Below are 16,959 nucleotides of genomic sequence, written 5' to 3'. Positions count from 1 at the left end.
AGCATGGTTACTAAAAATTCCTTTCTAGAGGAATATCAGATTCCTCTGTAAAGGAATATTGGATTGAATAAAAGTACAAACAAACAATCCTACATGATAATTAATTTGGCAGTTAATATGGGCTGGGGTTGTTGCAGCAGAGATTTGGGATTTGATTTTTATGATGGAGAGACATCAATGGTCATACTGCACCAGGACACAGTTCACAGCAGTATGTATGGTAAACGGTTAGTAGGAGAACCAGAAACTTCCATGCCCTTGGCAGGATTCAAACCCATAGCCTCTTGGTTGGAGAGCAGATATGCTAACCAGGCTAGTGCAGAGATTTGGGATCCACTCAAAAACAGGTGGTCAGGTTTGAATGGTGATGATGCACTTCATTTAGGTTGGTGTTTATATACCACAAATGTTGAGATGAAAGTGGAGAAAATTTTTTTGTAATTTTTTTTTTAGTTTTTAATTTTTTTGAGGAAAGTTTGTTATTTAATTTAAAGAGGTGAAAAGAGCAAGTGAGCATTTTCATGTTGGAGTTTCAACATGAAAGGAATTAAAGATATATATAATGTGCTACTCTCGAGAAGATCATAAATTTAGCAACATATTACAGTAGTCTTGATTGTTAAACGATGGCCTTGTGAATTTTCGGTAGCGCATTAGACAAAAATCTCAGGAAGTAACAAGCAATGCTATCATGAGCCTACCCTACGGTACGCAACATATGTAAAAGAAACCATCAACAAAATAATAGTGATAGGAGGTTGATTCTCAGACATGTCAACCCCTACAGACAGCATTCAGTTTCTATGCCAGAACATGGCCATTACACTGCATCTACACTGCTAGGCATTCTTGGAGACATAACCTGCCAGGGAGACTATGTGCCAGCTGATCAGGAAATCCTGAATGCATTACCTTCTGGTTTGGTCTCATACACTATATGGTGACCATCCTACTGAACTGCTTTACCCTTGAAGATGGGGAAGAAGGTAATTCTAGATCTCTATAGCATGCTTGACATGCCCTCGAGGGTGTATCACTATATTTCTCAGGGTATGCCAAACATAGCAACAGCTTGCACATTAAAAAAAAATATAAATAAATAAAGCACTTACAAATTGCTAAATCTTTCATGGCTGTAATTTGTTTTTTACAAATTTTACTCTATGGAACATGTTTGTTACTTGACATTGACAATCTCACAGACATAATGTAGAATGTCTGAAAGTTGTTTTCAGACATAAAGTGACCTTTTGCATTGTTTGTAATGATTGTACAAGAGTTAGAAGAGAATCATTGGAGACAAAGAAATATAACAGTGATTTGATTTGGGGACATTTATATTCATTTGAATGAGGTGGTAAGTGGTCTTTGGTTTTCTAAAGACAACCCATTCTACTACCACCATCTTGCCATTCATATTTGTTATACAAATATCTTGAAGTGTTGTGAATAAAAATAGCAAATAGTTAGAAAGTGGAATTACAGAAGTATTGTTGATGAAGATGTTGCTTGAAAATGAAATCTTGATGATGCAACAGACAACAACAACAACAACAAAAAAAAAGGTTGCTTTCACAAAAAAAAAAAAAAGATTGTTTTTGCCAAACAGATATACCAGGTTCTGAATTGTCCTGCATATTATAGAGAAAACAAGTTAATCATTGGAAAGTCATGCATAAATGGCATTAAATACTGCTAAACCCATCTGTGCCTCATCATTATTATACCCTAAAGTTTGTATATTTGTATATATATGTAACATTGAACTTGCACACCTTTTGGTCCCCAAAGGGTGGAGTTTCAACATGAAAGGAATTAAAGATGTATATAACACGCTACTCTCAAGAAGATCATAAATTTAGCAACATACTACAGTAGTCTTGATTGGTAAACTTGATGGTCTTGTGAATTTTCAGCAGGGCATTAAACAAAAGTCTCAGGAAGTAACAAGCAATGCTATCGCGAGCCTACTCTACGATACTCAACATATGTAAAAGAAATCATCAACAAAATAAATTCAAATCAGATTCCGAAAGGACTGTATGCTGAAAACTTGCCTCTACTGAAAGCCTTAGTGCAACTTCTGGCCTACCATGCTTCTCTCACATCTATATGCTATACCACAAACAGTTCAGTGCAAGCCTCCTAGGTTTTGCCAAAAAGAAATCAGAAAAATCCCTATTGTCCAGATGATATCACTATCGAATTCCTGATAAGCAGGGCTCAATAAATTATCCAAGACCCTATTCACAACACACAAAATTTATTCATTTACTCAATTTAAGGTACTTCTGACCTAATCAATCCACCTAGACCCTGGTCTTCCTTTGGGTCTTTCTTGGCATCAAACACCTGTTTTGCTAACCGACCTTTCATCACTCATTCTATTTAAGTGACCATACCACCTTACATTAGCTCTGCTAACACATTCTTGAATGCTAATAATGTCAAGTATTTTTTGATATCTTCATTTTTAATATGATTCTGCCATTAATGCCATTGGTTCACTCCCTTAATTTTTCTCAGAACCTTCATATCTGTGGTCTCTAGTCTTTGATCAATTGCTTTATTTCTGACCCAACTTTCAGATCTATAACTTCAAACTGGTTTAAATACTGTCTTGTATATTTCTAGTTTGGTGTTTTGGCTAATTTCTCTCTTATTCATTATCAATTTATTCAGCTGACTACCCACCATACCATACCATCTTTGCTTATTCTGTTGTCTATTTCCAGATTTAACCCACAATCTTCACTAAATCCTGTGCCTAAATAGCTGAAATATTTCACTTGTTATCTAATATCTCCATTCAGAAAATATGAATTTTCCTATTTTCATAGTTTTTGGTCTTTTTATTGCTGATTTTAATGCCAAATTTGTTACAGCTGTTATTCAATTTAGTTAGTGAATTCTGGAGACTTGCACTAAGAGAAGATGTGTTAAGGAGTACGATATCATCTGCATAAAGCAAAGAGCTAAGTTTGACATCTCCAATTCTAATAACATGCCATTTTTCTTTCATAATGTGATCCATATAAACTGCTCAAAACAATTAGGGAATATTTTCATTTTCTTGTAAATTATAAAGTTATAAAAAAATTTACAAATATAATACAATTTTTCTTGTTGAGAGGCTTATATGCTGGTTGAACATGATAACTAATATTTAAGGAATTGACAGCGTATACTAGAAATATAAATTAAATAAACTTTAATATATACTTTCTGATGTTTCGGCAAACGTCACATTACCATCTTCTTGGGAACTTAATACAAAGACACGTGCACACAAGTACTACATAACAGCAAATGAGAACTGAAGCTAGGAAGCTAACGTTTTCCTAAAGTCCTGATGGTGCCCCCTGGCGGGCTATATTGGTGGTTCTTGGCCTTTGGGCTGAAGTTCTTCTGATAAATGTTAACCAAATTTGTGGCAGTCTCATGCATCCAAATTTGTTGAAGTTTGGCATGTTCCTAAGGGCTGAGGCTGATTCCATGTATAGTCTTTCATACTTGAACTTGCTGCGGTGTATGACTGTGGCTTTCTTCCATCTTATTCTGTGGTGAGTATCCAGAGCGTGGTCTGCAAGCGCAGAGTGGCTGTACTGGTGAAATCGGATGTAATCCTTGTGTTCTGAGATTCTGATATTTGCTGTCCTGCCTGTTTGGCGAAAGTAAGACAATTTACAGCTGCAAGGGACCTGGTATACACCAGGTAGGTCTAGGGGAAGTGGTTGGTCTTTAGTGTAGCTGATAAGGGATGCCAATTTTCTCTGTGGTCTGTAACAAGTGGTTAAGTCATGTTTTCTTAAGATTTTGTTGATTTTTTTTCCAAGGTGCCCCAGATGTAGGGAATGGTGATGGATTTAGAGTAATCTTTTTTGTGAAGGGGAGGGGGTTCTGGGTTGTGGATAACTGGGTTAAGTATTTTCTGGATTTTTTTTGGGGGGGGGGTAGCCATTGGCTGAGAAAGTGTCACGGATGTGATTTAGTTCAGCAGTTAGGGCTTGATCATTTGAACAGATTATTTTTGCCCTGTTGAATAGTGTCTTGATAACTCCATATTATTGTGAGGGGGGGGGTGATGGGATTGTTGGTGAATGTATCTGCCAGTACAGGTGGGTTTTCTATAAACTGAGAAAACCAAGGTGCCATCAGGTTGGTGGGTGACTAGTGTGTCTAGGAAGGAGAGGTTACTGTTTTCCTCTTTTTCCAGGGTGAAATTGATTCTAGGGTGTTGGTTGTTTAAGTGTGTTAGGAAGGAGAGGAGTGAATCCGGGCCATGTGGCCAAATAGCTAACACATCATCAACGTAGCGAAGCCATATGGTAGGTTTTTGTGGGGCTGAGTTTAAGGCTTTCTCTTCAAAAGTCTCCATAAAGAAGTTGGCCAAGGGTGGGGAAAGTGGTGAACCCATGGCTGTCCCCTCTATCTGTTTGTAGAATTTTTCCTTCCAAACGAAATAGCCTGAGTTCATTGTAAACTGAAATAGGGCTGAGATATCGGGAGGAAATTTAGCTTGGATTAGCTCTAGGGTTTCTTTGAGGGGTACATTCGTGAATAGGGAGGAGAAATCAAAACTGACCATTATGTCATTATGTTGCAGTATAAGGTTTTCTATACTGGCTTTGAAGTGGGCTGAGTTTTTTATGTGTGATGGTGTGTTGCCAGTATAGTGTGAGAATGCTTGGCTAGTTTGTAAGGGGGAATTCAATGCCATCCACTATGGGACGTAATGGCACATTTTCTTTATGTGTTTTTGGGAGCCCATATATGCCGGGGGGGTCTAGAGTTATAGGGTTTTAGTCTGTTGGTAACCTCCACAGGCCAAGAAGTAACCTTCTTAAGGAGCCTATGGAGTTTTCTAATTTATGAGTTGGTGGGATTGTAATTAATGGGGAGGTAAGTGGATCGATCTAATAGCAAAGCCTTGAGTTTACCTGTGTAGTCATTAAGGTTGAGTACCACAGTGGCGTTCCCCTTATCTGCTTTGGTGATAACTATTTCTTTGTTTTTCTTCAATTCTTGTAGTGACTTGTATTCACTAATAGATATGTTGGATTTTGGAGGTTTTGCTTTTTTGAGAACGCAGGCTACATCCAATCGAACATCATTGGCGATGTGGCTTGGAAGTTGGCGAATTCCACGTTCAATTTGGATCATTAATTCCTTGGCCGTTAATCTCTTAGGAGCAATGGCGAAGTTGTGACCACGTGACAAGAGCATTGAGTGTTTCAGGCTTCAAGATAACTGAAGAAAGGTTAACTACAGTGTTGGTTGGTAGTTTAGGTTTGGACGCCGAGTTCTTTATTAATTTATCAAACTTGTTGATATGTCGGCTCCGTATTCGTTCGAATTCTTTATTAGCTGCCGTACTCGAGACGTCATGTAGGACTGACCAAAGCTCGTGATTAAGCGTATGTGAAAGCTCATTCTCTAGCGCTAAAATAGCTCTGTTTATGTCGGCTAGGGAACCGCGTGTAGCGGTAATTTGCTCCCGATGTAAAGCCTGGCTTGCCTGGTTGTAAATACGGAGAGAGCTTTCTGTGAGACGAAGCGGTGTTTAAATTTTACAAGTTCGGGATAACTTGATTATCCTGGCAGCGTTTTAGGAATGCCAGACAATTAAGTTGTCTGGATAACTTAAGCTTCAGTTTGCCTTAATGGCAGGCCTTGCATGCAAAGGAATCTCCATGGATGATCATTATTCTTGTTGAGAGGCTTATACGCTGGTTAAACATGATAACTAATATTTAAGGAATTGACAGCGTATACTAGAAATATAAATTAAATAAACTTTAATATATACTTTCCGATATTTCAGCAAACATCATGTTGCCATCTTCTTGGGAACTTAATACAAAGACACGTACACAGAAGTACTACATAACAGCAAATGAGAACTGAAGCTAGGAAGCTAACGTTTTCCTAAAGTCCTGATGGGACGGGCTATATTGGTGGTTCTTCACCTTTGGGCTGAAGTTCTTTTGATAAATGTTTCCCAAATTTGGGGCAGTCTCATGCATCCAAATTTGTTGAGGTTTGGCATGTTCCTAAGGGCTGACGCTGATTCCATGAATAGGCTTTCATACTTGAACTTGCTGTGGTTTATGACTGTGGCTTTCTTCCATCTTATTCTGTGGCGAGTTTCCAGAGCGTGGTCTGCAAGCCCAGAGTGGCTGTACTGGTGAAATCGGATGTAATCTCACAACCTCAGAATCAGAATCTTGGAACACAAGGATTACATCCGATTTCACCAGTACAGCCACTCTGAGCTTGCAGACCACGCTCTGGATACTCGCCACAGAATAAGATGGAAGAAAGCCACAGTCATACACCGCAGCAAGTTCAAGTATGAAAGACTATTCATGGAATCAGCCTCAGCCCTTTGGAACATGCCAAACCTCAACAAATTTGGATGCATGAGACTGCCCCAAATTTGGGAAACATTTATCAGAAGAACTTAAGGCCAAGAACCACCAATATAGCCCGCCAGGGAGCACACCATCAGGACTTTAGGAAAACGTTAGCTTCCTAGCTTCAGTTCTCATTTGCTGTTATGTAGTACTTGTGTGCACGTGTCTTTGTATTAAGTTCCCAAGAAGATGGTAACGTGACGTTTGCCGAAATATCAGAAAGTATATATTAAAGTTTATTTAATTTATATTTCTTGTATACGCTGTCAATTCCTTAAATATTAGTTATCATTATAATACAATTTGTAATAAATATCAATTATTTAAACAATATCTCATCAATTACACCCTATTCATAAGTAAAAAATATTTATTCGTGTATAAAGTACCCAATAGTTATAATTATTTGCAGAAATTTATAATTATCCGACAGAAACTAAAATATCCTATAATTGTTTTGAGCAGTAGAGATAATGTGCATCGTTGTCTTATCCCTGATTTTTACATAAACCCATCTTCCTGTATTTTCTTCAATTCTAACTGCTGACTGACAACTTAAATATAGATCATGTATAGCTCTGTATAATATTCCATTCACCCCATATAATTGTAGTGTATTAAAAAGCTTTTCTCTGGGCACCTTGTTGTATGCTTTTTCAAGATCTACAAAACTTGTCATATTCTCCCGATTTCTCAACTATTTGTCTTAAATTGAAAATCTGATCTTCACAACCTCTACTTGGCCTGAACCCAGCTTGTTCTTCTCCTATTACTCTTCCACAATCTTTCTCAACCTCTTTTCAAGTATGCTGTCATAAATCTTACCTGGAACACTGAACTCACATTCAGTTTTATTCTCCTTTTTATAGATGAGTACTATGGGAGCTCTACTCCAATCATTGGGAATTCAACCTTCTGACAAGGCCGTCTGAATTATGCAGTGTAGCTACTGCAAAAATTTTATATCTCCATACTTAAGCATTTCTGGTTGAATATCATTTACTCCATAGTAAATTTAGTTTAATCCTTTATCCAAGTGTAAGCAAACAAAGTTTGTGCCTGAAGTATCTTCAGGACTGAGGCAACTCATCGTAAAGGTGGGCCAAGCTCTCATCACTACTTGTCTTAGTATCTCCCATAATGCAAAGCACATCTCCTTGCGGACATGTATAATGCTATGCATTAAGAGAACTATCTTCTTGATTCTTTTGGATTAAAAATAGGCTTTCTATAAATAGAAAAAGATAGTGAACCATCTGGAAGGCATGTGACTAATGTGTCAAGAAATGGCAAACAGTTATTTGATTCTTTTTCTACTGTGAAGTGAATTTTGGGGTGTTGGCTGTTTAGGTAGGTGACAAAAGTATCCAAAGTGTCTTGTCCATGGAGCCAGATGGCAAACACATCATCTACATAGCATAACCACACTTGTGGCTTGTATGTAGCTGTGGTAAGTACTTTGTTTTCAAAGTGTTCCATGTAAAAATTTGCTAGACACTTTGGATGCTTTTGTTACCTACCTAAACAGCCAACACCCCAAAATTCACTTCACAGTAGAAAAAGAATCAAATAACTGTTTACCATTTCTTGACACATTAGTCACCCGCCTTTCAGATGGTTCACTATCTTTTTCTATTTATAGAAAGCCTATTTTTAATCCAAAAGAATCAAGAAGATAGTTTCCTTGCCTCTTAGCATCTCTTATTGTTTCAAAAGAGATTAACAAAGCCAATAATTATCTTCTGTGTTCACCACAAGCAGCAGTCAAACATGCTGCCACAGTTTCATACTTAAACTTTGTTTTTGGTTGCTACTGGCTCTGGAAACAATCTGAGTTTGTTTGTAAGTGTCGAACTCTTATTTCAGGGAAGTGAGCAGAGGTGGGGAATAGGTTGAATTTCATAATATTTGGAGTAAGATTAGAAGGAAGATTTTCAGTTTAACTGTTCTTAAGGTAGGAACAAGAATTATCTTAGATGAAGATGGTAATTTTGTTCTGTGATCAGACAGAAAAAAAACTGCTTAACTGTGAGAAAAATTTATGTATTTGACTTGTTTTTCTATACAAGGTGAGAAATCCTTGGACGTTATAAATTAACTGTTACTTGCATTATATCAGTTTTATATGGAGACTGCATTATCAGAAGAAAAGGAACAAGTTAGCAATATAGTTTAGAAGTTTTTGCTAAAGATTGATTTGACAGATGTAGTCATGGAATGTCTTCTTTTATAATAAAATAGAAGAGCTAAATGGAAGATGACATAGCCTACAAAATATTAAGGAAACTAAACAATGAAGAAAGAGACACAGCACAAATCAACATAATGCAAGAGAAACAATGGATAGAACATTATAAGAATTTATGGTATGATCCAAATTTAATAACAGAAAATAATAATGAAGAAATCGGTATTGGTATAGAACCAATTAGATTAAAATTCTAAAAGAAGCAATAAAGGTATCAAAAATAGAAAACCAACCGAATTAGATGGCATAAATACAGAGGTTTGGAAATGTGGTGGAGAATATTTACATCACTGATTCTTAAAATTAATAAATAACTGTTGGAGGAAACATGAGGTGTCATCAGATTGGTCAAAAGCTAAGATTATATCTCTATTTCAGAAAGGAGACAGAGATGATTGTGGAAATTACAGAGGAATAAGTTTATTAAATACAGGTTACAAAATTTACAATAAAATCCTGAATAAAAGACTTAGAAATATTGCAAACAATCTACTCTCAGAAGAACAAAATGGTTTGAGACATGGAAAGTCATGTATAGATAATATTTATGTGTTAAAACAAATTATTGAAGAAAGACAAGAATTTAATTTGGACTCATCTGGCCTTTGTAGATTATGAGAAAGTTTTTGACAAAATACACATAGAAAAATTATGGAATATAATGAAAAAACAAGGATATCCATTACATATGTACAAGCTATATAAAGTTTATATACAGCTACAATTAGGTAATGAATTAACAGAAGAGATTGAAATTAATTAAGGTGTTAAACAGAGATGTGGATTATTTCCATTTCTATTCAATATATATATATTGATCAGATTATTAAAATATGATAATCAAGCAATAAAACAAGGTACTGGCTAACCAGAAGAACTGTTATCAATACAATGCTATATGCAGATAATCAGATTATTATAAACAGTGAAGATGGCCTGCAAAAATCAGTTTATGAATTAAACAAAAAAAATTTCACAAAAGAAAGCAAAAGTCATGATATTTAAAGATTGGGATCACATTAGATCAAAAATAGTCATAGAAAATACAATAATAGAACAGGTTACTCAGATTAATTATATAAGCTGCATAACAGCATATCTAAAAGATAGATATAGATGGAAAATAAAGAAATTTCAGAAAAATCTGTAGAACAATTAAAAGAACACTGCATAAAAAACATGATGAGAAACTCAACTAAAATTTTATAAAGTAATAGCCACGCCTACTCTCTTATATGGTTCAGAAACATGGACTGTTAATAAAAAGAAAGATGAAAGTAAAATACAAGCTGCAGAAATGAATTTTTAAAAGAGCAGTTAAAGGATGCACAGAATTGGACTATATAAAAAATTAAAACATCAGAAGAGAGCTACATATTCATAACATAAATAAAAATATCAAGAAATAAAGAGAAATGGAAAGAGTATCTATTTAGGAGATGGAAAGATATCAGCTACCAAAGGAGGTGGATAGATATAAACCAAAAGGAAAGGGGGGGGGACCAGTGAAGCTGGAACAGGCAGATGCCTAATTCTTGAAGAAAAGAGTCCAGTGTTAAAGATTTCCTCCTCTGGATCATAACAAAAGAAATATTTACAGGTGGTGACCTGGTTGCCTTTTAAAGCCCACCCTGATTTGTCTAGGGAAAAAAGTCTTAGGAAAGGTTGCTCCCCCTCTCTCCATCCTTTCCAAAAATCCTGCAACACTGGAATTTGAATTCGTAGTCTGTAGATTGGCGAGATTACTTATCTAGGAATTTCACGAAAGGACAGCTAGAGAAATTATTTTTGAAAGTTACTGATCAGTGCTTGTCTAAACCAGAAGTTTCAAACTGAGATGAGCCCTCACTCTATACTTTGCAGTTGTCTACACTTAAAGTACAGATGAGCAAAATGGGACATTTTTACAATGTGAATTGAGACTCCGATTTACAAAATTAATTTTCAAAAATAAAATAAAGCTGGTTAATTTATTTAAATTAAGCACCAAGTAAGGTGTTTACATTATCAAAATTAACAGTTAATTTTGATAATTTACTGTTGCTGTTCACATACATCACAAAAAAGTGTTTCATTTCAGAGCTGTTTTTTGCTGCACTATAGGCATAAATTTGTGTTACCAATTTTGCTATTAAAATTAGGTAAATATAGAAAAAAAAATCTTTTTTAAGTGGCCTTGAGCCAACAAAACCTCCTAGTAACATATTCACTCAGCCAGAGTGGTGTTAGGTTTACATTCCACAGATGTAATATGGAATTCAAATCAGGAGAATTATGCAGTCAGAGGAGTCCACACGTGTCAGGCCATATTGCCACCATGTAGGACAATACTGATGACTGAAACATTCCCCAGGTAAGAATTAGCAGTCATAGTTTGTTCAGTGGTGATGAGAGATGTTAACAAAAACAATCCAAATACCAGGATCCCACCACTGCAATAGTTCACTTGCACAGCATTGAATATGAACCCTTCTTACAGCATGATGGAGCAGAAATCTTGGCTCATTAGACCAGAGAGCTCTCCCAGTCACAGTGCTCTGGTGTCCATTGCAAATTGAGATGTCGATAATGATTATTATTATTATTAAGTGACACCTCCAGGGAGTCCAAAGACTCATCGAGGGAGAGCGTGCCAGCAGCATCGAACGATAATAATCCCCTTCCAACTACTAACCAGCTCAAACTTGCTGAGCTTAGTAGCAGAGGCTCTACCAATCGACCAACCTTTGGTGCATTCACAGATCTCCTACTTCTGATCCCCATCCAGAAAAGTGTCCTTCCTGTTGTATACTTGGATGTGTTTCTCTGTTCTCCCTGGTTGTAATCTGCTTTTAACTGAGGTATTGTCAGCGATGGTCTCCCTTTTCCAGTACATTGAGTTGATGTCTGCCCATTTTTGGACTATTCCTGCCACATCTTCACTTGTGGTCCTTAAGCAGTGCATCTCAGCTGGCTGAGATGCACTGGCACCTGCCTTCCTCGTGCCAACCACCAATCCACATTCAAAGTCTGCTAAGTCCTGAACTGATACATGGACTGTCATTCTTATGTGTACACACACATCTGCTCCATTATGTTACACCATCTCTTTGTGCTGTGCGATGCATCCATTCAATTTTGATTATTTCTGTTTTCACAGCTATCATGGATAAGTTATGTAGAGAATGTTATATATTCATTTTAAAAAAATTAACACATTTTATTAGCATAGTTTTGTTTTGCTACAACAAATGGTCCAACTGAAACCAAAATTTTAAATATGGTTTGACAAGAGATTTTAAATACTAAATTCCAACCATTGTCAGTGGATTTATTAATATCAGCCTAAATTGTTTTGTCAATAAAAATATACTGATTGAAATCAAAATTGAACTACATGGGCACTATATGTGTATTCTAAATTTCATTTAGTCGAAGCAGAGTTATTGCAATATATAATTTGACATTTGCCACTTTTTAACTCTGTCAAAGCACTGTCAACTGCAAACGTTCCAGTTGACAGTGGTTTGACAGACATTTTGATGAATGTGTTTTAGATGGTTAAACTTGGTTAGAATTAAGATGTCAGGTTATATGTGATGCCCATTAGCATTTACATACTCAGTGTGTATGTAACTGCTAATAGGTATGACATCTTGTCCTGCAGTTATTAAGGTACACAACTGAGCTGTTTTTATATATAATTCTTGGCATGTATAATCATAAAAATAAAAGAATGAATTTACAAAAGGAAAAAAAAAAAGAATGGCTGAGAACTTTCAATAATTAGCAAAACTAATAATATAAGCCTTTCTTGATTAAAAAAAAGAAAAGAGTAGGATGTTTCCATAAATCATTAGCTGTAGTAGTCTCATTCTGGGGGATGAAAATCATTTCACATTTAAGAACTCTCACATACATCCATGCTGCAGTGAGAGATTTGAACCCCCCCCCCCCCCCAGCTTGTTATTGGAGAGCACAGATGCTATCCACCCAGCCACTAGGCCATTGTGCCAAAATTCCTTCAGTTTATTGCAGTTTCTATACTCCCTGAGTATCATTGAATACATTAGATAAGTGCATATGTCAATTTAACACTGATGAGTTTTCCTCTCCCCCTCTTTCTTTCTCTTTAGGTGCAGGTGTTGGAGCTGTAAGTGTATCTAAATCAGTTGTTACAACATTTGTTACAAGTATGAGTGCAGCAGCTGATGTTTTGGCATTGGCTAAAATTGAGGTTAAGTTAGGTGATATTCCTGAGGGTAAAAATGCAACTTTCAAGTGGAGAGGTAAGCCACTTTTTATTCGTCATCGTTCTGCTGCTGAAATACAGCGCGAAAGCAGTGTTGATATTTCCTCATTGCGTGATCCACAGCATGACAGTGAACGAACTCAACGTCCTGAGTGGCTAATTCTTATTGGCGTATGTACACATCTGGGTTGTGTGCCAATTGCAAATGCAGGTGATTTCGGTGGCTATTATTGTCCTTGCCACGGATCACATTATGATGGCTCAGGACGAATTAGAAAAGGTCCTGCACCTTTAAATCTAGAAATTCCAATATATGAATTTACAGAACAGGACACAGTACTCGTAGGTTAATAATGTTATTATAAAACCATACATATTTGAAAAAAATCAAGTTTTGAACATAGTGAATTATAAATCCACTACAGTGATGTATAGTATATTTAAAAATTGTAGATTTATATTTTATTCTTTGTTTGGTATTTCTTGCCTGGAAATTCAGATATGTATAGTAACTGGAAATAAACAAATAGCTTAAGTTCTGTTTTACATCCTCAATTAATAATTTCATTACTATTATTTCTTGGAATATACTCTTTATGTGAAGCTATTTCATGTGTAAACGTCTGTGGTGTTTGTGCTTGGGTTAAACAAGGATGAGAAGAATATAATTTCTTGTGAAGTAATTTAATTTACCTTAATGAGTAGAAGGCACTCACAAACATCTACATATTATGCTTACTTCAGTTCACTTATGACTTCATTACTAATTTTTTTACCAGTGATATTCTTTCAAATTATTTTGTTATGAATTAGATCTCCTCTGCATTAATTCATCTGTCTCTTGGTTTTTTTTTTTTTTTTTTTTTTTTTTTTTTTTCCAATACAGTTTTGCTTGTCTTTCAGGTGTCATTTTGTAGCACATAAGATCTCAGCTTTACATATTTTTGAAGAGTAATAATAATGCATACTTCTATTCAAAAACAGTATATTTGAATTTAATTTTGATAAGTCACTGTTCATTAAATTTTTTCACCGATATTTTCTAGTCATGTTAGTCTCATCAGAGTGATAATGTTGGCATGACAATATACATGGCAGGGAAAATGTTTAACAAACACTGAAATCGAGCCATTTATATAATTAAGCTGAAATTTTATTCAGCTCTCTATGTATATATATAATTACCAATGACTAAATGATGATAAACAAAAATGCTTTAAATGTTAACCATACAAATAATCATCATCATAGAATTCCTACCATTTACCCTCAAGGGGGTGTACAGGATATGATAGTACTACATGACAAATTTACATCATTACTAATTTCCTATCTACAATTTTCCTCCAAATCAGTCTGTTACTTGTCAAGATTCCAACATTATCAGATCTTATATTTCTATCATGATATAAACATAGTGATGGGTGACTTCAATGCAAAAGTGGGAAGAGGGGGTGATGGAGAAATTGTTGGCGAACATGGCTTAGGCACCAGAAACGACAGAGGAGATCGCCTAGTCCAGTTCTGTCAGGAAGAAGATCTAACAATAGCAAATACCTGGTTTAAACTTCCACCCAGAAGACTGTACACTTGGAAATCGCCTCAAGATAACCAACATAACATTGTCAGAAATCAAATTGATTATATACTGATAAATAAAAGATTCCACAGTAGTATAATGAGTGCAAAGACTTATCCTGGAGCAGATATCTCATCAGACCACAATCCCATAGTTGCAGAAGTACGTCTTAGATTAAAATCAGCTAAAAAATCACAAAAGAAGAAAAAGAAAATTGATGTAGAAAAACTGAAAGACCCAAACATAAATAAAAGTGCCAAGACACAGCTTAACCTGCGATTACAACAGATTAACATAGAAGAAAATAAAAGTGTGGAATCTCTTTGGAATAGCTTAAAGAATGCCATCGTAACAACAAGTATTGAAGAAGTAGGTTATGTGAATAATATAAAACAACAGGAATTGATGACAGGTGAGATTCTTTCTCTTATTGATACAAGAAGAATGTACAAAAACAAAGACCTTGCCAGGTATACAGAAACACATAACATCATCAAGAAAAAAATAAAAGAAGCCAAGGAAAATTGGATGAAAAATTTATGTACTGAAATTGAACTGCTTCAGAAGAAACATGATAATTTCAATCTGTATAAGAAAATCAACAAAATTTCTGGAAAACTGAGGAAAAAGCAAATAGTGTCTCTAAGAGACGAAAATGGAAAAATAATTCTAGAAGAAGAGAATAAAGCACAGATTTGGATAAAATATGTAACAGAACTTTTCAATGATACTAGACAGAAGCCTATAAATATAAAAGATAACATTCAAGGACCAGCAATCATGAAATGCGAAATAGAGAATGCTATACGAACAAGTAAAACAGGAAAAGCCAGTGGACCAGATGGTGTGCAAACAGAATTTTTAAAATTAATAGAACCAGATAACATCAAACTTCTTGAAAAACTATATGAAAGTGATGAATTTCCATCAGATTGGCTCAAATCTACATTTATCACTATCCCAAAGAGAATTCCTGTGGTGACTTCCGACTTATTAGTCTAATGAGCCAAACATTAAAAATATTTTTGAAAGTAATTCAGAATCGTATTTATAGAAAAAGTGAAGAAACTCTAAGTGAAACACAATTCGGCTTCCGGAATGGTTTTGGTACTAGAGAGCCCCTTTTCTGTACCCAAATATTGATACAAAAATGCATAGAAAATCAGAAATCTGTCTTTGTGTTTCATAGATTTTGAAAAAGCATTCGACAAAGTCAGACACACTAACTTAATAGAAATCCTTCAACAAACAAGGCTAGACGAACAAGACATAAGACTAATAACAAATCTGTATTGGAATCAGTCAGCTACCGTTCAATTAGACAACATTACCACCAGTGATATTAACATCAAAAGAGGAGTGAGACAAGGATGTGTGTTCTCACCACTCCTGTTCAACATATACGCAGAGGTAATCTTTAAAAAAGCATTGGAAGAATGTTCAGAGGGAATCACAATAAATGGAAAGATTGTTAACCTTCGATATGCAGATGACACCGTGCTAATTGCAGATAATATTATGGATCTCCAAAAACTCATTGACAGAGTATACACAGAAAGCCAAAGAATGGGAATAAATATAAACATCAACAAGACAAAATACATGATCATCAGCAAACATCCAGCCTCATCAATGAAACTGACACTCAATGGGAAAAATATTGATCAAGTGTCAAGATATAAATATCTTGGTTGCTGGCTTAATGAACGGTGGGATCCAGAAATAGATATAAAGACAAGGATTGAAGTCGCACGGCAGTCCTTCATGAAAATGAGAACACTATTCTGCAATAAAGACCTAAACATGGAAGTCAGATGCCGAATGCTGAAATGCTACGTGTGGTCTATTCTGCTCTATGGAGTGGAAACATGGACATTGAAGGTGACAACCATCAAGAAAATCGAAGCCTTTGAGATGTGGCTATACAGAAGAATGCTAAAGATATCATGGACAGAAAAAATTACCAATGAAGATGTCTTAAAATCCATTGGCAAAGCTAAACATCTTGTACAAATAATCAAGAAACGAAAAACATCATATCTTGGCCACATCATGAGAAACAGCAAATACCAACTTCTACAAACTACTTTGATAGGAAGAATTGGTGACAAAGGAACTAGAGGAAGAAAAAGACTATCATGGTTTGACAACATCAAGACGTGGACAAGAAAGAGCAGTGCACAAGAGCGCAGTTTGTTCGCCAAGATGGTCGCTGACCTTTGATAGAAGATAGCACAATAAGAAGAAGAATATTCCTATCGTCTAAGGCACTTTGTACAGTATCAATCCACCTATATTTTGGTCTTCCTCTGGGTCATTTTACTGCCAACCTGGCAGAGAACATGTGTTTTGCTAGTCTTTCCTCGCCTGTTCTATTTAAGTGACCATACCACGTGAGATTAGCTCTGCTAATGCATTCCTGGATGCTGACAATGTCATGTTCTTTCTTAATATACTCGTTTTTAATATATTGCCATTGATGTCA

General features: G+C 35.6%; 1 protein-coding gene across 1 annotated transcript in view; it reads left to right on the top strand.

Moving 5' to 3' along the window:
* RFeSP (Rieske iron-sulfur protein) overlaps positions 1 to 13,430 on the top strand; it is a 49,394-nt gene extending 35,964 nt beyond the window's left edge. Inside the window, exon 3 of the mRNA XM_090397731.1 lies at positions 12,780 to 13,430. Within this exon, the coding sequence (XP_090253857.1) occupies positions 12,780 to 13,246 (467 nt within the window). The 3' untranslated portion in view covers positions 13,247 to 13,430. The remainder of the gene's footprint in view (positions 1 to 12,779) is intronic.
* Positions 13,431 to 16,959: the final 3,529 nt, after the last annotated feature.

The sequence above is a fragment of the Typopeltis vanoorti genome, chromosome 9, assembly GCF_054136105.1.
Source record: "Typopeltis vanoorti isolate ZY-2024b chromosome 9, IOZ_Tvanoo_1.0, whole genome shotgun sequence".
Taxonomy (NCBI): Eukaryota; Metazoa; Arthropoda; class Arachnida; order Uropygi; family Thelyphonidae; genus Typopeltis; species Typopeltis vanoorti.
The sequence above is the reverse complement of the archived record's forward strand: the minus strand, read 5'-3'. Positions and strand labels throughout refer to the sequence as shown.